The sequence below is a fragment of the Molossus molossus genome, unplaced genomic scaffold, assembly GCF_014108415.1.
Source record: "Molossus molossus isolate mMolMol1 unplaced genomic scaffold, mMolMol1.p scaffold_m16_p_5, whole genome shotgun sequence".
Lineage (NCBI taxonomy): Eukaryota > Metazoa > Chordata > Mammalia > Chiroptera > Molossidae > Molossus > Molossus molossus.
In genome coordinates, this window is record NW_023425388.1 from 55,107,155 (window position 1) to 55,130,597 (window position 23,443).

The window sequence follows — 23,443 nt, forward strand, 5'->3', positions numbered from 1 at the left end:
CTGCTTATTTTTTCAATGTCAAGTCCAAATGAAACCTCTTCCATGTGGCCTCTCACACTGGGACTCTGAGCTGAGTGACAGAAAATCAACTTTTACTCTCTTAAGATAGTAAAATTAATAGTTTAAATTGATAGGATGCCAGGGAGTAAAATTAATAGTTTAAATTGAGAGGATGCCAGGGGTAGACTCCAGAATCCAGGAGCTGCAGCAACCCCAGCTGCTTCAGGGACCTCCTGGTTTGCTACTGTGGTATCGTCAGAACATGCTCCCTTCCTCTCTCTCTGTTACTGCCTTCAGTTTGGCTTCACTTTCTACTAGGGAGGGCAAACCGTCTCCACAGGAAAGAGAATGCTTATCTGTCCCAGTTTAGATGATAAGCCTAGGAGGTATTCTGCTTGACCTGTCTCAGTCAAATGCACCCACCCTTAGCTGAAAGTGTGTGGGTGGGGGAGGAAGCAGGGGGTGGGGCTAGAGGTTCTCTGATTACACACGCTTGGGAGAGGAGCCACTGTTGAGGCGGGTTTCCCATAGATGGGGAGAATTCTGTTGCCAGGAGATGTTGCTCATTTTGGGGAGACGACAGTCACAGTGATGGTCCAATGTGTGCCATACCTTGAGAGGGAGATTTCTGACACACCGTTTTATCAGCCCTAGTAGCTAACTACACATTGGGTAGACATTCGTGGGTTTTTGATGAATGAATGAGTCAGTTTCCCCAGCTGGTGTGAATTGGCCCAGATTTTATCAGCTGCTCTCTAGTTCTGCACGTTGTATTAGAGCTTTCTGAGGCACATCTATTATCTTTCCTCTAATCCCAGGAGGGAGTTCGGAGACAGGCACACAGGAAGCATCTGTGGGAATCTCAGCCCCAGAACCAGAGCACAGAGAGCTGCCGGCACTGCCGCCCGTATCGACTAGATCCCGGTGGCCCGTGCGGTCCTCTGCTGAGGCCTGCAGGACTCGGAACCCCATCCAAGGACGCGACCCTCGAGGGGGAGGGAGCAGGGCCAGGGGCGGGGGCACGGCGCGGCCCCAGCCGCAGGCGCGTCACACCGCACAAAGGAGACAGCAGGGAGGCGGCCGCGGGAGCCGCTCTCCGCTCGCCAGCCACTCGCTGTTGCGGTTTCAGACCTGCAGATCCCCTCCCCGCCACCCCTCCCCCCCAGGCCCGCCCGCTGCCCGCCTTTCTGGCTCCTCTCTCCCTCCGTACTGGACGGCGCGAGTCCATTTCCGGGCTCCGGGTATTTGGTATCGATCAGGGCCAGGGGCGCGGGAGCAGGTGGCTGCGGCGGGGCTGCTGGGCCACCAGCCTGGTGCGCGGGCCGCCGTCCCCGAGTCTTTGTCGCCAGCAGTCGCCGGCTGTCTCCTTCCTCGCGGCCGCGCGCTGCCGGCCGCACTTGGCGCCGCGTCGGGCGCTGCTCCTGCCGCCGGCGGCGGAGAAGCGGGTGGCCGGGGGCAGCCAGGACCCCGACCCGACATGGCTGAAGTCAGCATCGACCAGTCCAAGCTGCCGGGAGTCAAGGAAGGTAGGGGCCGGGGCGGGAAGCGCGCGGGGCCCCTGCCCGCTCCCAGCGCGGGCTCCCTCCGGGCGGGGCGTCGTCCTGCGGGCCCCGCGGCCCCCGCCGGCGCCCACCTGATGCTGGCCCGCCGGGCCGTGCGGGGCCGGAGCGCAGGCTCCGCCGTGGGCCCGGGCAGCTCGCCTAGGTGCGGAGCCTCCGTGTTTTCCTGTGTAAGGGGATGGGGGACAGAGGAGAGCACCACCCTCATCAAGTGGCGGTGCAGATAGTCCAGTGAGTGCCCAGGAGCGGGGCAAACGTGACTGACTTGTGCCCTTAAGACCGAGGCCCAGCCTAGTTGGCTTGAAGGCTGAGCGTGGGGAGGGGTTGACATTCAGTTCCTAGTGGAGCCTTTGTTTTGAAACTTGACTCTTTCCCTAGCCCAGCGTCTGGCTGGCTGACTTTCCCACCTTCCCCAAGGTTTAAAAGTTTCCTCTTGGCACTGCCCAGCGCTGGGGGCTGACGGGAAGCTGCTATAAGCATTTTCTTACAAAAAGCCCTGAGCGAGGGGGAACGGGGGACTGACTGGTGACCTTGAATTTTTAATGGCTCTCTATACCCATGTCCAGGAAAAGAAAGCTTGGTTAGTTCTGGTCCGGCTTGGCTCCCAGCAAGTAGCCCTTTGACTTACTTTCCCTTGTTTTCATCAGCTGTTCTAAGACCTAGCATTTTTGGAGATCTTGGGTGCTTTGTCACCTTAACCTTTAGTTGTTTTTGGTTGTTCTTTGGCTCCAGGAAGCATAGAAGTTCGAGTACTATCTGGGTTCGCAGAGATTGTCTTTGTTGTGGCTGTCATTTATTCCAAGTGAGCATTGTGGCCTGAGGTGTCTTGGGAATGTGGAACTGAAAAGAATCTTTGCTTTCTTGAAACTACATGTGTCTTTGCCAACTTGGTTTGTCTCAGATGGTCTTATGTGGGTACCCAGGTTGACTCCAGAATCTCAAGAAAGCTTGATTGTTTTGTTTTGTTTTGCAGAGATTTGGATCTCTGCCAAACACTAGGGAGACTGAGTCACTTGCTGGTTTTTTGTGGAGTGTTTAATGGGGCTGGGCCTGGCCGGGGCTGTCTTTCTCCTGAAGGATGTTAGAGTTTAGGCTCGAAATCCTAACAGTAATGTTTATCAACCTTTAGGTCCCAGCCTAGCTTTGGTAAAGATTATGGCATTAACATGTAAATATAGTTTTTTCACATCACTGTCTAGACTAGGGAGTCTAAGTGATAGGAAAGGCTATCTATACTTTGGAAGTCTGAGATTTTGTGCCTATCTTTAGCCTTTTGGGTCTGAGTGGTGTGTGTGTGTGTGTGTGTGTGTGTGTGTGTTATGATGTCTTTGCTGCAAGGAAAGTGGCCCTTCTTTAGTGTGTAGTGCTTCCTTGAGAGTGGGTGATGAGTAGAATGAGAATTGGAGTTCCATCACAACTTTAACATGTGAAATATTAATTATATAGTGCTGTGATTTTTGCCCCCTCCACATGTCAGTGACCTGGAAGAAACTGGAAACTCACTTTATGTATATGCATTTACATTACTTTTAGTTCTTCTAGTTTCTAACTGAGACATCCATGATTTATTCCAGTAGATTCATTCTCGAGGGGTTCAACAAACACTTCCATCTAAAAATGCAAGATTTTTCTGTTGCTACACTCTAGAGTTTAGCACATGTGAATTGACTTTCAAGGTACATGATAATGGTGTTTGGCAACCCAGTTTACATAATATGGTAAAGTGGTAAGGAACTTTAGTGTGGCTTTTTCATTAAGTTAAAATTAAATATTGGTTGATTTTAAAGGTGGTCACAAATTGTTGAGAAGATCGTTGTCTCTAAGCATCTGGTTTTCTGGTTCAAAGATCATCAAAGGAAATGATATATTATATACTAGCAACATCCTAATAGTGATGTAGTTTTTGATCTGGGAAGTATTCAAATCTAATAAAGTGTCTTTCTGTAATATAACTCTTAATCATGACCCAGTTACTCCCTAACAATATCTGTGGACCCTAATTAAAGAGAATAAAGCGTGTGCTTTATGGTTGATTAAAACATACACAAACATTGAGACTGTTCTTAACACTGAAACTACAATTTAATTTGGAAAGGAAGTTTAGTTTGCTTAATATTCTGGCATATTGGGGATTTTAAAACCCCATTTAAAAAAATCTGCCCTGTCCACTTTTCTTTTTTCCATCTAAACCTTTAGTAGGTTTATATACAATTACAATTTGGGATTATGGGGTAGGTTACAATAAAGATTGAGAATAATAACGCAGTGGGTGTCTGCCTCTTTCCCACAGCATTATTTCTTTAGGAGGGGGAGGGGAGCCCTGTGACCTTTGTTGTGAACATCTCAACAGAGGTCATGGGTAGCAGCTGACATCAGGGAAAGGGAGTATTTGAAAATTTTCTTTTCTAGGTTAAAACCTAGTGCTTGTTTGCTTGGTTTTAAGGCAGTCAAAGATATTCATCATTTGGACAGACCTTTAAAAAAACAAATTAGAGCAGTATTTTTATCTTGGGAAATCTCTCTTAAAATAGGAGACAAAGGGACTTGTTTGAGTTCATATGTAGGTGAAAAGAATTAAGTCTAACTAAATGTCAACACACATCATTGTTCCTGGTTTAAAAGCATATTTGGAACATTTGCATACTTTCTGTTACCAAAATACGGTTGCCAGAGTTTAGGAATAATGCTTTATTTCTTCTGAAACATTTGAGGTTCTGTGCATCAAGATTTGAAATAATTCCCAGCCATTTTTTTATCAGTAGATATATAACTCAAATGCATCATGTAGTTGGTGAATGTTAGATAAAGGTATAGTCAGGTTCCAACAATATTCTGAAAGTTTCTTAGTTTAGATCAGAGCTGGGAACATATTTTTATCAATTAACAGACTTAGATTTTTGGTCAGTTTTAGCTTTCTTGCTGAATTGTTTTTCTGAAACAACCGTCGAGACACGTCACTTTCCTTTTTGCTCTCTCCAGTCCTATTCCCATATCACCACTTAATTTGAATTGCTTACTTATCATTGTAATCTTGCCTTTTCCCCAATCTAGTGATGGTTTCATGTTATCTTAAACTTTGGTTTAAGAGCATTAGCCTGTTCATCAAAGCCATTTCTAGCCCTTTTAAACTTTATTAACTTCTTTTAGCCATTTAGCACTTATATTCTAACCCTCCCCCCTTCTCCCAGTGCCATCCTTCATTTTTCTTTCCTTACAGCAGTAAGGAATTTTATTATATACTTTGTACCCTTACCATTCTTCAGATGGAAGATTTCACCATCTCCTAAGTTACTCTGTGTGTGTGTCTGTGGGTGTGCGTGTGTGCACCAGTGCTCACATGCTTAGCATCTGAAATCTGTGCACTAGTAGTGATTTATTTCTTGAAGTAAAGGTAATCAGCTACTCTGTAAGCAAATCCTTTTTTCTTTAGTGAAAGATAAAGGTTAATACCTTTTCAGAACGACACCTAGAAAGCACTGATTCACTTCAGGTCTAGGACACCCCAGTTGCATAATGGGGCATACTGAATTAATGGCATAAATCCAGAACTTTAAGGGGAAAGATACAAAATCATATCTGGTGCAGTACGTCAACCAAATAGTCCCAGAGGATCCAAAGCGTATCACATGCACACTAGGCATCTAATGTGATGGCAGTCTGCGAGATGCACATTATCTGGCTCCAGGGCAAACTCCTTCTCTTTTCTTCAGAATTCTACAGCAGATTTTTTTTTTTTTATTGTTTTTTAAATAAGACCGTGGCTGGATCCTTGAGTTGGAATTTTGTGTTTCAGCTTTTTTATGCTCATCTCACTTCAGATCTCTTATTTAGCCAGCAAATATTCATCAAATATTTGAGTGTATGAATGAATGAATGCATTAACAGATGCTCTCTGTTAGTTCAGAAATTTTATCTTTGGCATAATTATTTAATATTTCTTTTCAAAGTATTAGCTTTTAAAGGGCAGAGATAATGCTTTTTAACCATAGTTATCACATAGCATAATGCCAGAATTAAATTTATAAGAACTTTTTATAACATTTATTTTCTTATAGGTGTAGATTATAAATAGAATTCATCCAACATAGACAGGTATTACAGAAAGTTAAAAAAAAAAAGTAATTCCATACTCTTCCTTCTGGCCTTGGAAGTAATCATCATTAAGGATAAAATTATAGTAAAAACATTTTTAAAATGCTGGTCTGTGGTTTTGATTTTTGAGTTATAAGTTGAATTTTTTTTTTCGCATGTGTAAAACAATATCACACAATTTGGCATAAGAAAGACTCTAAGATACATTTGTATGCCATCTATGGAGGGAGGGTGCTTTCACAATAAAAATGCCCTGTGGTGCATGGACATGATCTTCACTGTGGTGGAGAGGCACTCATAGAGAGTTCAAGGAGATATACAGAACCCTCTAAATTAATAAGTGGACACAAAATGCCTCTCACATAAGGGAGAAAAAAATCTTTCAATTTATTGCTATATGCAGGTATGCATTACTTTATTAAACGTCAATGATTTTTATTTTTTAGATGGATATAGCTATTACTTGCAAAATTAAAAATTCTGTAGACATTTCTGAAACCATTAATCATTTTTGTTTGTTTGTTTTAACTAACAGGTACTTAAATGATAACTTTTTCCTTGTAGGAAACTGTAAAGTTAATTGGTATCTTTAAAAAGGATCTCAGAGTAGAAAGCATTAAAAACACTGATCTAGGCCAACCTCCTCATTTCCCAGATGAAAATCTGAGGCCAGGTTGGAGAAGTGAATTGTACCAAACCACAGAGGCTAATGAGCTAGGAATTGGAACCCTGGGGCCTAGAAGGGTTGAAAACCGAATGTTCACACAGTTCAGTCTTCCCACCTCTTTCCTTTTCACCTCCTCTGTCCTTTCTCACTTTCTTCCTGTCTCTTTCTCCCTATCCTCCGCTTCTTTTTCTTTAAAACAAATTTTTTTTTCTTTATTGATTTTAGAGAGAAGAAGGGAGAAGGAGAGGGAGATAGAAACACCAATGAAAGAGAACATCGATTGGCTGCCTCTGCATGCCCCTCCTGGGGATGGGGCCCACAACCAGGGCATGTGCCCTGACCCGGAATCAAACTGGCAACCTCTTGGTGCGTGGGTCGATGCTCGACCACTGAGCCACACTGATGAGCCCCTGCTACTTTTTCTTTTAAATTATTCTGTAGATACGTAAGAGCCATTTCTGATGGGTTTCATATGTCGAAAATAGTAGAATGAAAATAATGAGTGAATGACAAAACAATTTCAGATTTTCTGAAGTTACTTTAGGGATACTGTTTGATATGAAGGTTAATGAGTTCACAAAGGTTTTGTATTTTTTTTTTTCCTTTATTGATTTTAGAGAGAGAGGAAATGAGAGGGAGAGAGAGAGAGAGAAATATCGATGAGAGAGAATGTTGATTGGCAGCCTCCTGCATCCCCCTCACTGGGGATCAGGCCCACAACCTAGACATGTATCATGACAGGGAATCAAACCAGCTACCTGTTGGTGCATGGGTCGACACTCAACCACTGAGCCAAATCAGCCGGACAAATGTTTTACATTTTTAATTAAAAACATCTTTTAAGGTTTTATTTTGATTCAGCACATGAATTACTGGGGGAACGGCAGGGGGTCACACTCCTGCCTCAGTGTTTTTTCTACCTACATGCATTTCTTCACTGGTACACTCATCTTGGAGGGACTAATGTTGAAAGGTTTGGACACTTTAAGATGAAATATATCAGAGAAATCAAGTCAAAGAGAGTCATAGACTGGTTATTCCTCAGTTCTTATCTTGGTAAAATCATAGGAATTTTTATTGAGATAAGTGGATTTTGCCTCAGTAACAAAAAACAGTATGATGCTCTATTGCTCCTGAAGAAAACAAAGCTACCACAGAACTTAAGTAAACTACTTGAAATTCTACTTCTCTAAGTACAGGAGCATATTTTAAAATGAACTGCCCTGCCCTATTGGGGGGGGAAAACAAACCTATAACATATATTTCACAGTTTCAGAAGTAGCCAATGGAAAATGGTAACCCATTTAAAGATGTCTTGTGCTGTAAAATTAGGATAGCCTAGATCTTGGGTAAGACCTACAAAGGATAATTGGTTTTTATATTCAGAAGGACCTTGGGGATTATTTAGACCATTTATTCCCAGATGTTCGTATTTAGAAAGCAGTGTAAAAGGGTTTCTAGATATTACTTTTAAAAGGGCATGACAGCCCTGGCCGGTTTGGGTCAGTGGTTAGAGCGTTGGCCTGTGGTCCAGAGAGACTTGGGTTCGGTTCCCACTAAGGGCACGTACTTTGGTTGCAGTTTGTCCCTGGCCTTGGTTGGGTCGTGCGGGAGGCAGCCACTCGATGTGTCCCTTACCTATATACATACATACATGCATACATGCATACATGCATACATACATAACCAAGCTCATAGAGAGCAGACTGGTGGTTCCAGAGGTGGGAGTGGGGGGTGAGGGTGAGGTCGGGGGTGTGAGAATTGGGTGATCTGTTTGTTGATTTAGTTTAAATACATTGAAAACACCCACAATATTATGTTTTAAAGAATTTTTGTCTGTGATTACAAAAGAATACAAGTATCTTACAGAAAATTTAGAATAGTATAAAGAAGAAATTTAAAATAATCTGTAGTCCACATGGGTGGAGCTGGTCTTCAGAGATGGCCTCAGAATGAGCCGTGCCTCCCAGTATCCCCACTCTGTGTAGTCCCCTCTCCTTGAACTTGGCTGGCCCTGAAACTTGTTTTTGACCATTAGGATGCAGTGGAAGTGATGCAGAATGACTTCCGAGGCTCAGTCCCCAGGAGCCTTGTGGTTTCAGCCGGGTCTCTCGGAATACTTGTTCTTGGCCGCTGTGCGAAATCCAGCTGCCCTGCTAGGCGAAGCCACAACCAGGGAGAGCCCACGTGCAAGTGCTCTGGTTGACAGCCCCAGCTGAGCTCTTTGCCGACAGCCAGTGCCAACTGCCAGCAGTGTATGTCTTGTGGACGTCCAGCCTGGCTGAGCCTCTAGGTGCCGACAGTCTCCGCTGACATGTTCCGGTGTCCACATGTGAATGACCCCACCTGAGGACCGCCCAGCTAAGCCTAGTCAACCCACAGAACCATAAAGGATACTCATAAAGTATTTTAAGCTACTAAGTTTTTTTGGGGAAGTGTAGGTGTTGTTATACAGCAACAGATAACAGGCAAGCGTGTGGGCTAGTTTCAAAGTAAACTCGTTTTAGGGAGCATATTGAGGCAAAGGAACTTAGACTCTAGGGCCAGGTCTACCGGCTTGATGTACGTTACTGCTCAGTCACACACTAGCTGTGTGACCTTAGGCCAGTTATTAGCTACTGTGAACCTTCATTTCCTATATTTGTTAAATCGAAATTGGGAGATTTAAAGGTATTCAGTGTCTGGCATATTGTAGGTACTAAGTAAATTTTAGTTTCCATTAGAGAAACACACGTGCACATTATGGTATGTAGCTATTACATACATATTACAGTTAGTTGGTAACTGTACACTCATAAAAACTGAAATCTTTCTAATAAACTAGAACCAGTGTATAACAAGTGTTATTTTCTTTTTAGTCAACTTCATTGAGATATAATTTATATACAGTAAAAATTCATCCTTTTTAGTATATAGTTTTGGGTTTTGACAAATGGATAGCCTCTAACCACCACAACAATCAGACATAGAACAGTTAACCCCCAGACTTTTTTCCCCACCACCCCTAGCCACTCACTTGTTTTTCTGCCCCTATAAGTTTTGTCTGTGCAAAAATATCATATAAATGGGATCATGCAATAAGTAGCTTTTTGAGTTTGGCTCCTTTTACTTAGCATAATATATCTGATAGTATGTTGTATTAGTAATTTTGTTCCTTTTTACTGCTGAGTTTCAGTATATGGCTGCACTACAGTTTGCCAGTTTGCTTATCCATTCAGTGGTTGTTTGCACATTTTGATGATTATGATGTTGCTATAAATATTTGCATACAGTTTGTGTGTGTGTTTGTGTGTGAGAGAGAGATTAGTGGGTTTACCGGTGAGTATATATTTAGCTTTATAAGAATCTGCCAAACTGTTTTTCAAAGTGGCTGTGCCATTTTGCATTCTCACCAGCAATGTGTGTGAGTTCCAACAGCTCTGCACCCTTGCCCACACTTTGTATTGTCAGGGTGTTTTTAAAAATTAACATTTTAGCTGTTTTAATACATGTGTAATGTTATCTTACGTGACTTCAGTTTGCATTTCGCTAGTGACTAATGGTGTCGAACCCCTTGTCTTGTACTTATTTACCATTATATTATCTGTTGAACTGTGTTCTAAGCTTTTGCCCTTTTAAAAAAGAATCAGACTTTATTTTTGAGTTTTGAGAGTTCTTTGGATAGTCTGGATTCAAGCCTTTTATCAGATGTATATATATACACACACACATATACACATATAATCTATATCTCTATCTACCTATCTGTCCATCTATATTGGCTTTATAAGAAACTGTTAATAGTTTTTACACCTTGGTGAAACAGGAGAATGATGTGGAGAGCTTTACTATAAACACATTCCTAGCCCTACTTGATATCAACTCAATCTCTTAGAGATGGTTGTGGGGATCTTAGTTTTGTTGTTGTTAATCCTCCCTTGAGGATATTTTTCCATAGATTTTATTTTGTAGATAGAGTGGAAGGGAGGGAAGGACAGAGAGAAAGAGAAATATGGATGTGGGAGAGACACATCGACTGGTTCTCTCCCGCATGACTCCAACAGGGACCTTGACCAGGAATCGAACCCAAGACTCTCTGGTTCTATCCACTGAAACAAACAGGCCAGGGTGGAATCTAGTTTTTATACCCAGATTAAATATTTGGATTTATACAGTGCACGTTTGGATTATCTTGGCTGAGAATACTGTGGCCATGATCCTGGCCTACTCTTATTTCAGGTTTTTACAGTGGCAGCTTATTTCTCGATCAATGTTAAAGAATGAGTGGCATTTCTTTTTCCTCTCTAGTAACTGAAATTTGTTCCTCTAAAATAGAGATCTGCAAAATATGGCCCTTGGCCCACTCCAGCTCACCCACTGCTTGTTTTATATAGTCGGCAGGTGAGCTGAGAATAGTCGTAACATTTTTTAATGATCGAAAGAAAGAGAGGAAGACGAATGCTTTGTGATATGTGAAAATGACATGAAATTCCAGAGCCTATAAGTACAGTTTCATTAGAATATATCATTTGTTTATGTACTGCTTCTGGTTGCTTTTGTGCTACACAGACTAGATGTGTAGTTGTGGCAGAGACCCTATGACTGGCAAAGATTAAAATTTTTAATCTGGTACTTTATAGAAAAAAAATGATTTCTTTTAGACCATTTGCAATGAAATTTTTAAAGAACTTCCTTATTTAATCATTTTGTTGATATTTCAGTTTTCATTGTGAGCATCAGTTATTACAAGTTTTATTTAATGTAATGGTGCTGGTGGAGAGTATTGGTGATAGAACTTTTATGACAGCATATTTTATTTTTATAGTGACTTTAAAAAATATAGACCTATTTTTTTAAGAAGAAAAAAATTTATACTCCATATAAATTTCTAGGGGCTTTAGAATCAATTAAGTAAGTAGAAATCTTACGAAAGTAAAAGTATGCCATACCTTGGAGTTGCATGAGTAAAGTGAATGAGTAAACAGGTTCAGTTTTTAAAAGAAGTTTGCTTATGACTTTTAGCTTATTTGTTATTACCAGCTTTCTTCAAAACGTGTTATTGACATTTGCATGAATGAAGTGTCTCTTCGTCTTCTTGGAAACTTGTATCAGAAGTACCTAGGCTTATTTACCACCAGACATGGAAGGCTTAGTGTGTAATGTGTAGCCCCAGTCCTGATACAGCTCTTCAAAGACCAAATTTCAGGGGAGTCTCCACTGGACTTTTTGGCTTTTATTTTTGTTATGAGTCATAAAGGCTGAGTCACTTTCCATTAGCTTTACTCCAGAACTTTTAACTGCATGTGGTAAAACGGTGAATGACTTATAAGGAGAAATTTTCCTCTTCACTGCCTTATCATCAACAACAAAGTTGTTTTCTTTATTGACTGTATAGAGGAGTGCATGATTTTTAAGTATTATATTCACTAATTTTTGAGTAGCACCTTCTCACCAAATACTTTGAAATATTAGCTTTTTTTTTTTTTTTTTCATATGAGGTTTTGTAAGTAGACTGTTAAGGTTGGCAACTATTGTCATAAAGTAATTTTCTTTTTTTTTTTTTTATCCTCACCCAAGGACATTTTTCCATTTTTTGTTCAGGTAGAGTGGGAGGGAGAGAGAGGAACAGAGAGAGAGAGAGAAACATCGATGTGAAAGGAACACATCGAGTGGCTGCCACCCGCACAACCGACCAGGGCCGGGGACAAACTGGAACCGAGGTACGTGCCCTTAGCGGGAACTGAACCCGGGCCTCTCAGGACCGCAGGCCGACGCTCTAACTGCTGAACCAAACCCGCCAGGGCATAAAGTCATTTTCTAGATGGGAAACCTGAAGCAGAGAAAGAGAAAGAGGGAACTTGATTAATATCCTCATCCTCCCACCTGTACATCTTGAGTTTGGCCTAACATCTGGGCCAGCAGCTGTTGTGGAAAGGACTGTTACTCTCAGGGTCTGCAGTTACAGATCACTCTCTGGCTTTGTCTGCGGACCATTCCTTATCCTGTCAGTGATTGCTGGATTCTAGTTTGACAGGTCTGCTTCTATTGTTTTCCCAGGTTTCCGCAGTCAGAACTCATTATTCAAATTAGGCTTTAGTGTACCCACAAAGCAGTTCTTCTTTTCTTTTTATGGTTTCCCCATTAAAGCTCCACAAAGTTATCTTTGAAAGATTATTTTGGCTCTGTGTATGTGGGAGGGGACAGATTGGGGATTTAGAAAATGGTTAGGAAGCTATTGATAGACTTCACTTTACCATGCTTTTAACATCTTTGAATTCCAGTTTGAATAACTTGGTTTCAAAGGCACTCAAGCTTCCAAGGATAAATACTGAGCCTTGAGGGCAAGGTTATTAAATAATTTATAGGCCAAACTCAGACACTGTGTGAGTAAAAAGGGTGTGATTCTAATAAATTCACCAGAATAGGTGTACACTGATGACCATACAACTGAAGGAGACATTGCTGAAATATTATTGACAGTTGGATATGACTGAATGAGAGGTCCTTATTATGAAAACTTTTCTGGATATATAATGTCAAGTTTTCATTGGTACTTAGAATCTAAAGGACTCATGTTTCCCATAGACTGTCTTGAGGTTCTTAATTTGTTTTCTATTTAATAATTAATTACTAAATGAGATATATCTGTTCTGCAGAATGTGGTTATAGTCATTAAGGTTTTATTTAGCTATTCATATTTGGATATCAAAATTCTATTTTTATTTAGGTTTCTTTTAGATCCCAATTTATGGTTTCTCCCCATATATCCTCCCCAAATGTGGGGAGCAGATGTGGAAAGGATTTGTGCAATTTAAAGGAGGTAAGAAATGCACACACTTTTGATTTTTACTTGTCAGTATAGGATATAACAGTCATTTTCTTTTTCTTTTTTCTGTTACTTCTCACCAGAGGATATTTTTCCATTGATTTTTAGCTAGAGTGGAAGGGAGGGGGGTGGAGAGGAGAGAATCATCTATGTGAGAGAGACACATCAATTGGTAGCCTCCTGTATGACCCCGACCGGGGCCAGGGATCAAACCTGCAAATCAGGTACGCTGAGCAGACATTCTAACCACTGAGCAAACTGACCAGGGCATAACTGTCATTTTCTTTGTCATTTTAAATAGAGTAAGAGGCTGCCTTTTTAATGCATACATTTCTGCTCTGCATCTTTTTTTGTCTGTTATGCATCTTTTCAGTAATTGCATTCCTTCTATAATTATCTTGCAGTGTTTATGCTAATTTACTAATACATTAAAGAATATATCTAAGTTGAAATCAAGCTTGTAGTATAAAATTTAACTGTAGCAGACTAACCTCTTTCTAAAGGGAAGTACTTTTTTTTTTAACATATGTTTTTATTGATTTTTTGAGAGAGGGGAAAGGGAGAGAGAGAGAGAGAGAGAGAGAGAAACATTGATGTGAGAGAGAAACATTGATCGGCTACCTCCTGCGCGCCCCATGCTGGGGATTGAGCCCGCAACCCAGGTATGTGTCCTGACCGGGAATCAAAACGGGACTTCTCAGACCTCAATCCACTGAGCCACACTGGCCAGGCTAAAGGGAAGTATCTTGAACTTAGACTGTGAAGCTTGGTTTTGTACATCTCCTCTTTACCACTTACTATGTAGGACGGCAGAGAAAACACTAAATATTTCTAAACTTCAGTTTCTTTATGTTTATTGGAGGTAAAATTTACTATGCCTAATACAGAAGCTTGTGATGAGAGTAAACTCAATAAATGGATATCAGCACATTTTGTAAAACACTGTGGTGTACATTCAGCCTCTTGATATTACTCTTCAAGTTGCCCTGTAATACTGTTTTTCCTTCCTCCAGACCATTGTTTCTATGACCCCTAGTCCTCTTCCTGGAATTTCTGTCTACAGTAGCCAAATATAGGCCATCTGCGCCCATGACACCCTTCCCTGGTCTAGCTCAAATGCTGACTCTCTGTTAAGTCTACTCTGCTTCTTTCCTGTGTGTGTCTTCAACCCACTTTGAAGTACTTCCTTAAGCAACATGTCTTAGTCTCTGTGTTGGTCTACTAGTTCTCCCTCAAGAGCTGCCTGATCTCAGTGTTTCTTGGGGATCCTCACACATAGCAGATACTCCAGAACACTTGTCAGACTGTCTGACAGCTTGTGCTCCGTAGGCCAACTGACTTGAGCTAACTGAACTTGGCACCATAATAAGAGCTGTGATCATTTACCTGAATTCACTAGGACTTGCAAGTCATTTACTTTTTCTTATATGAGTTTTTCCCATTTCTCACATTTTTGTAAGAGGTTTATTGGTTTTTTAAAATCATAAAAATAATTTTGACTCTTAAAAAAAGAAGTGAGTCAATCGAATCTTCTAGAGCAGAAAGGTATTTGGTCAGCTTGTCTTCCTGTTGGCAGATGCAGGCTGCCCCTGGTTTTCTTTCACTTCCTCTTCAGGGGAATCCCAGGATAGCCAAGCTGTTGCTGCTGAAGCCAGTTTCAGTAGCAATACAGAAAGACATCCAAGCACTTAGAACACATTCCAGGTAAACTTACATAATGTGGTGATCTTTAAGAAACTTTCTGAACATGGAAGGTGTTCACCTTCCCAGCCTGTACTCTAATCCTCAGACCTCAGGTAAACCTTTTAGTAAATGGCACTGTCTACATTCATATTCATTGGATAGGAAGTGACTGATAACATGGTCTCATGTTACTCTGATACTGAAGGCTCTGTGAGAGCTTTTAGGTGAAAACAGGAAAAGTCTACCTTTTTATAAGACATCAAGTTAAACGAGAAGTTATTTTAAGATTTATTGGTGGTTAAAGTTACTGTACTGTACAGATGGGTGAAAGCAGATGTTAATCATTTTGTATGTTAGAAATAGTAAGATCCACAGCAACAATGAAGAAAGCAGTATTAGGTGCAGGAGAAAGTTAACACAACCCTCATCCTGTGTGGATGGTCTTTCATATAGACTGTGACTGTCACTTTTTAGATGATGTGCTTGTTTTGAAGAGACAAATGTATGTCACTTATATTCAGCTACATTTCATGCAACCCTATATCCGAGTTGGATGTGTTCTTAAAGAGAATTTGGACTACTTTTTACAGGTCAGGGCACTGAGGTTCTCATTTGGAAAATGATGTGTTGAAGGTCACTTTCTGAATCGCTGACAGCCAGAATTAACTCTGACAGGCATCTAGAATTAAGAACAGGGTTCTTTGTACTTGAACTTTTTGTTCCTTACATACTACAATAAAGCTATTATACTTCTATAATGTAGGTAAGAAATATCCACCTTTCTTACATTAAAGATGCCAAAATGTCATGTGGATTTGGCAGAAAGCTTTTATTTGAGCGACACAAAGACTAGAGGTTAGGAAATGTATTTAGTTTTAGGCATGCAGTATTTTAAATCCACGTGTTAGTATGTTGTTTAGATTTTGACTGGCTGTACTTTGACTCAATAGTCTATCCTCCTGTCTTTCTTGATGGTGGTATTTTGATGATTCTTCTATTTTCTTAAACTATAATTTCATGACTTTCACACAGAATTATACTTTGCTTTCTAATACTGGACATTCAACTGAATAACATTCGGAGTGTTGGAGCTTGTTAAACAGTCCAGGCAAACTGATTTCTCTTTAACTCGGGCCCACAACGTGTATACGAAGCTTGTTCACTCTCAATTGGGCATAAGAAGTTAGAAAGAGTTATAGAAATGTAGTAAAATGCTGATTATATTATAATTCCTTTCCAGGAAACATTTTAATACATTCATAAGAGGAAGTAGTGATTGCATATTTCATTGTAAATTTTATACAACAAAAGTGACTGGATCTGTGATAATCAGTGACTTAGTGGGACCTGACTAGTAGAAGCACTTAATAGAAAATAACTCATTAACTCTGATGATGCCAATATAATAGGTTCTATTTATTGAACTTCCTCTTATTGGGTGACAGATATTTTCTTTGCCCTTCACTTTATCTAATTTAGTCCTCATGATATTTGTCTCCTTTTATAGATGAGGAAACTGAGGCTCAAAGACATTAAAATTAGCCCAAGGTTTTTTTGTTTTTTTTTGCCTATAAATAAGCAGTATTTTCATCCTGATCTGTAAAGTTGTTTTTTTCTCTGAAATATTCTTTAAACACCAGGCAAAATCCAAAACAACCCACTTGATGCACTCTGCTTACTTTTGTATTGTTGAAGGCATCTCAGCTTCCTCCTTACTAGAGTTTATCACTGGGCATCCGTGTTTGCTTCTCTCTTCCCATAGCACCTGCTGAGTTTCCAGCTTTCTTTGAGAATAGAGAACCATCAAAAAGTCACATTTAGTCCGGCCGGTGTGGCTCAGTGGTTGAACATCAACCCATGCACCAAGAGGTCGCCAGGACATATGCCCACGTTGTGGGCCCAGTCTCCAGTGCAGGGCATGCAGGAGGTAGCCATTCAGTATTCTCTCTCATCGATGTTTCTGTCTCTCTCGTCCTCTCTCTCTAAAATCAATAAAGGAAAAAAAAAATTTTAAAAAAAGGTCACATTTAAGTTAAATACCACTAAGGTGAATATCCTTATTTGATGAACTGCATAAAGAGCCACAGTGGTTATTGACAGAATCGGTTCTTAAAATCTACACACAACTCCCTGTTGTCTGCATAGGAGTTTTCTGGGTATACTAGCTTCTTCCAATTTATTGTTGGGTTGTTTCCTTCTTCTGTATAGGCTCTGTTTATAGGAGAGGAAATCCACTTTTAATTTAAGCCTACATTATAATGAGGAAGGTAAGTCTCCTGATCTTCTGGGAGGCATTTCCCTAGATTAGTGTGAACTGGGTTGATTCTAGGAATGTACCCATGGTCTCAAGATATCTTTAAGAAAAATATATTTCTCGTTACTAAACATCACCAATTATTGAACATATGGGAGAATAATTCCAGAAAATTTAGGATTTACCCATTTGTTCTGTTCACACTTTTAGATTTACATAATCCAAGATTACTGGAAATGTGTAGATTCTGACAAATGATTATCAGAGTTGAAATGTGAATGTTATAATTTGTTTGATGGGAACAAGATTCTGAGAAAATATTTTTACTGTCCCTACTAATCTCATGACCACTATTTACAAGAACATTTTGGGGGGGGGGGGTTGAGTACTACTTTAGATTTTCTTTTTTTGAAATTGAAATTAATTGACTAATTCTAATAGGAGAGAAAGTGCTAGCTATAGTATCTCCTTGCAGAAGAGAAGTTGAAAGTGGAAATGCCTGACTCAAGGATAAATAGAACTTACAGTAGCCAGTACTTAAGGAAACTCTGGTAATATGAAGCCAATAAACCAAAATGGTTTTTCTTCCCTTGGTGTAAACTTGTACTTAGGTTGGGTTGGATGCGATCTTTTGGGTTTTAATGGGCATGACTGGGTTTATCCTGCAGAAGTTTAAAGAGATGGGTGGCTTTTCTTTCTAGGTTAAGGCAAACAGAGAAACCAGACTATTGGAGGGCTGCCAAACCATTTGAGGGCTTGTTTAGGTGCCAGGAAAAGTGCCATTCAAGTAGTGGAGCAGCACCAGGTTGGAGTTTCTCTAGGGATACATGGAATCAAACTAAAAGAAATAAATTCTTACTATCTGGGTTTTCTTAGTGGAAAACTGCTTTGAAAAAAATCCTGTCTGCTATTGATTATCTAATGGTATTTGCCCTTTGAGTACTCCACGCGGTTCTCAATGGTCTATTGTTTTCTACATAGAATGTCTCTATCAGAATAATGTGTGAGTATTTTTAAAAAATATGTACAATTTTTCTGCAGTGCACAAGTATTTACAACGGCTATTACTACTTTCACATTACAGGTGAACAGAGATAAGTGATATTAATTTGTTGGAGACTATTCATCGAGTGGTTAGTGTCAGGATTGAACTTTAAGTAAGAGTACTCTTGGTTACACCATACTGCATCCTTATGCAGTAAGCATTAATTGAATGTCTCATGTTACCAGTGCTCTGTGCCATGTACTACAGGAAAAAAAGCAAAACAAAACTGTATGAGAGTTTCATCCTTTTCTAAATATAATCCTGATAGTCATTTTTTATATTTAATTATGAAATTTTATAAAGACATTAAAAGTAAATTGAATAATTTTCAAGCAAGAGTGCTTCCTTTTAAACATTTTTGTGTTATTACGAGTACTTACTTAATTAGCTTCTGTGTAAATTTGTATAATATTCCTAAATTGTTCTGAAGTGGAGCATCCATGGATGGCACCACAGGTAGTACATTTAGGAGAATGCTTCCCCAACTGTGATCAGTTGAATTTTCAAGGCCAGTTGAAATTCACAAATACATAAAGAACTGGATTCTGTTCTTTAAGGTTTGGGGTAAATTATTAGATACCTACTTTTCTCAGGTAACTTTTTTGTTTTGTAATGCCAACACAGAAAAGTGTGGCTTCAAAAGCATCAATCCATAAAGTTGATGGCTGAAACACAGGAACCCTGTGAGGTGGTTGTGTCTGTGGGTATACATACATGTACACACAGTTGGCCCTCGTGCATTGTGGTTAATCTGTTCCAGACTCTACCGTGATAAATGCATTTCCGTGAAGAAGGGTTCTTTATTTATATACAGTCGTCCCTCGCCACTTTGCACTTCGACTTTCGCGGCTTTTTCAAATACTATTTTTCACTCTATCGCGGTTTTTTCAAATACTATTTTTTTAATCCTCACCTGAGGATATTTTTCCCTTTATCTTCAGATAAGTGGGAGGGAGGGAGGAAGATAGAGAGAGAGAAACATGAATGTGAGAAAGGCACATCAATTGGTTGCCTCCTGCACGACCCGACCTGGGCCGGCCGGGGATGAACCGTAACTGAGATAGGTGCCCTTGGCCGGAATCGAACCTGTGACTCATTGTTCTGTGGGCCGACACTCTACAGTAGAGCCAAACCAGCCAGGGCGTGTGAATGTATTTTTTTTTAATCATTTATGATAACTTGAGTCAGATATTACTTGTGGGAAGTCTAATATCTACCATTAGTTCTACCAGCACGAGTAAAACTTGCTGTTTCCACCCTGCTGCCTTCCCTTGTCCCCTTTCCACTGTTGCACTCACCCCCAATCTTCTACCCTGTCAGATGGAAATTTCTGACTCAGCCATCTTCACTTGTCCAGTAAGTTACTCTGTGGTCTCTGATAATGATGTAGATGGTCTGTGATATTAAAGTAGTACTTCTGATTTGAAGACATATTATCTCAGCATTTTCAAAACCCACTTGCCTGCAACCTAGTGTGTCTGTGGTTAGCCATAATATATCTACTTGCCAAACAAGTGGTTTGGGTTGCTGAGATTTTCATTTAACTTTGAAATTGGGGGATTAGGGAAAAAAAACCCACTCAGAAATCTATTTTGATAAATTGCATCAGATTGAAATGTTGGGATTAGATCAGTTGTTTTTGAAAATGTTCACTTTGCTCAGTGTTGTGCTTTTGTTGAAGGGATGTGTGTGTGTGTATAGGCACACATTTAAAACTAATGTTTGAACTATTAATGATATTCATTATAAAATTTAGTTATTTCTGTTTAAATTCCAGCATGATAACTGAGTTTACTTTCATGTTAGCTACTAGTAAAACACTTCTCTCCAGTGAAGAACTAGTGTTATGTCTCTTTTATGATAATGAGAACTGAGCAACTTTTTATATTTCCCTGCTTGATTTGTTTCTCAGGAAGATCAGATACAAATTTGGGGCCTTATATAGACTTTGTTTTTGTTAGCATTAAAAAAACACACACTTTTTTCCATTTAAAAAAACATGTTTTCATTCTATAACCTGAAGGAAATGGTAGAGTTAAATTGAATCAATAAAATAGTGCTACTATAATTCATTTTCTTTCTAGTAAATACAGGGGCAGACAAAACAGGTGTACAGTGTGAGTACATGAAACAAAGAGTTCATAAACCTGTTGTAATAATCATAACCTGCATGCCTTTTTCTACATGAAAAGCTGTAAGCCTACTTTTTTTTATTAATCTTCACCCAAGGACATCCTTAGAAAGAGGAAGTGAGAAAAGAAAGCGAGAAAGAGAAACATGCACATGAGAAAGAAACATTGATCGATTGCCTTCCATATGTGCCCCAACTCCGGATCTAACCTGCAACCTTTGGGTGTGAAGGACGATGCTCAACCAGCTGAGCCACTCCGGTGGGGCCTGTAAACTGACTTTTGCCCACTCCTGTATTTGTTGCTTCACTGTTGAGATGCTTAAATAAGATTAAAAATAGGTCTATCTTTTGTTATAAAATATTTAAAAAGGATTATAAATAATGAAATTCCCCTTCATGGTAGATAAATTGGGGAATAGTGTTTAAAAAGAAAAATTAAGCTACAGTGTAATCCTAGAGTACAAAACCAATGTTGGGGTTTTGATGTGTATCCTCTCTAGTATTTTCTAAATAAAATTTAAGTTGAAAGTCAAGTGTTTCAGCTATAGTCAAAGTATACCGTAGGTTTACATGATCAGTCCTGGGATCTGCCCATATCATGGAGAGAGTAGCTTTAGGACTTTGGACCTATGCGTGGCCTTTATGATAAGCCACACAACTGGTCATCTTTTTGGTGGGTGGACAGTATGTCCTCATCTATTTAAACCATCCAGAGCTAGCAGTAAATTTAACTTCGTAGTTGGGTTCAGCCTTTTCTTTTAACATCGCAAACAAAGCTTTTCCTTATAATCCTTTTAATCATTTGGGACCACTGTCATATATTTGGTCCACTGAAACGTGTTTATGTGACACTTGACTGTAAATCAATTGCTCAATCATTACTTAGATATTATTCTTATTGTTTTCAACATTCTGTCTGAAAGAGAAATTTCAGTTGTTAGAGGGACCAGCTGTTTGCTCTTTTGGGACTCACAATTGGGGCAGATGATTGGGAGAATGTCTGCATTCCCTGCCTGATGCTCTTGCCACTGATGGTCGTGATGGGGGTGGAGGCTGATTTTGGTGTTCATTTTAGCAATGGGGCTGAGAATGTCGAAGATTTGATGTTAGGGTGAGGTCTATTCACATTTTCCCTGCGTCCCATTTCTTCTCTTCTACCATGGCAATTTTATTAGAGCTTTAGATAAAGAAATTCTTCTTTAATAAATTAGGAAACATTTCTTTTGTAGGGCAGCACACAAACACATGGGGTTTACATATGTTATTTCTTAGTTCAAATTGGCTTAACATCTTGGATACCTTCATCTAAAATTCATTACTGCTCCCTTTCTAAAGGGAGGAAAACTCACGGATGTTGGATGCAGAGTGGAGGAGTGTGTGTGTGGGGGGGAGTTAGATCTCAAAGGGAGATTTTCTTTTGAATTTTCCACTGTAGTCACTACCTAGGGTTTTTCTTATATGTCACCTCCGGAACACTGCAAATAAAATGAACTTTGTATTGCTCTTGTTTCAGAAGTGGACACAGGCCAGCTGTGATTCCTAGAGGCTTATTCTTGGGAGGTAGTGAGATAAAGTAAATTGTGTCCCATTTTTATTTATTTATTTTGGAATCTAGAAACCACCTTCTGAACACATGTATCACCCTTACCTAAATTTTATTTCCTCCTCAATAGCCGTATTTTAATTAATATTTAATATTATCACTCTTTGCTGACATAGTGAAACGTAGACACTTTTTTTTAATAGGAGTTCTTAACAGAAATATTTGGGGTTGGAGGAGCTCATTTTGGTTTTGGTTTCTAATTCATTTGTTCACTTGTCGGTTATGTTGGTCAAACTACTTTATTTCTCTGAGCCTTAGTTTCCTCAAAAATAAAATGAAGGTGTTCATGAAACATTTATCTTCAGTGGTTAGGAGGAATAATTGTGACCTTGCGTTGTAATCTGCAGAGTGCATTATAAATGTCAGGTATGGCTGCCTGCTTTTACCAAACGCTTTAAGACAAAATAGGAGTCTGGAAGATCTTTCTCATTCATAGAGAGTGTTTTTATGTGCACAGAACAAAGAAAAGCAAGCATAATCCCTGCTCTCAAAACAATGAGTATGTATTCCATCTGCTAATAGAATTTACACAAAAAACAGAACGATTCACAAAATTATACCAGATCATGAAAGGCAATACAGACACAACTGAAAAAAGTAGCTTCTAGTGAATGTGTTATTAATCCAGGCATTTTTATGTGGGTGGAAGCTTGTAAAGATTGAGTCATATGAATTCTATTTTCAGAAAGTTTTGGGATGTGGGTAGAAGAATGACAGCAGGGGAATGACTTCTTCACTCCTCGTCTAGCTTGTATAGTTAATTAGGCCTTCTGCCAAGAGTGCTTACCACTTCAGCCTATAGGAATTTTAACCTTCCTTGGTGATTTATTTTGTATATTAACTCTTTAAGGTGTCCTGATATACTCTGCCCTAGTCACCCCCACTCCTTAACCTGCCTTCAAATCACAAACATAACTGCTCCATTGTTTATGCCTTTAAAGCATTTTCTGTGTTCTTTTTTGCCATTTTGTCATTTCCACCACCTTAATGTCTTTAAGTGCCTTATTCATCCTAACATAGTGCTCTGCACATGTTTGTTGAACGAATGTGTTTACTAGGTGCATACTATGCCATTTATTCAGAGGGAACCACAGAGAATCGGAATCAGTTTCTCTTCAAGAAAAATGGATGGTGTGTGTGTGTGTGTGTGTGTGTGTGTGTGTGTGTATGTATGTGTATGAGAGAATATCTATACCTATCTACCTATATATGTAAAATCCCAGTTCTCATTCTGAAACTTGCTTGGCTTAATGTAAACAAATCACTATTTATATGTACATATCTGGATTAAAAATCACTAAAGCTGAATTTCTTTTAATAGGAATGGGTGAGGTTTTAACTTTTTATTTAAATAATATTCAAATTATTTTGCTTGTCTCTGTGATGCCATTGTAAGGACAGAACTTAATTCTGTTCCTAATACTGTTTTCTTCCTTTGTCTATGGAACTCTTACTGTTCTTTGCCCTTGACCACCAGTTTTTCTTCATCTTTTTTCTCTTAATGCACATCTCTGGAGGTGTTACGGTATGCTGTATCCAGTGCTAGTGGTGGGGATGATGCAGAGATTAGTCCCACAGGGCCCCTTCTCTGAAGAGTTGCAACT

General features: G+C 39.7%; 1 protein-coding gene across 3 annotated transcripts in view; it reads left to right on the top strand.

The window, feature by feature from the left end:
• The first annotated feature begins 1,424 nt into the window (after positions 1 to 1,424).
• The window catches only part of CCDC50 (coiled-coil domain containing 50), a 67,132-nt gene continuing 45,113 nt past the window's right edge, over positions 1,425 to 23,443 (top strand). The window contains exon 1 of one of the 3 annotated variants that reach the window (XM_036243908.1): positions 1,425 to 1,526. In XM_036243908.1, coding sequence (XP_036099801.1) covers positions 1,478 to 1,526 — 49 coding nt within the window. In that variant the 5' untranslated portion in view covers positions 1,425 to 1,477. Of the gene's footprint in view, positions 1,527 to 12,937; positions 13,118 to 23,443 lie in introns of those variants that run through there. The other 2 variants (XM_036243909.1, XM_036243907.1) reach the window with 2 other exon arrangements.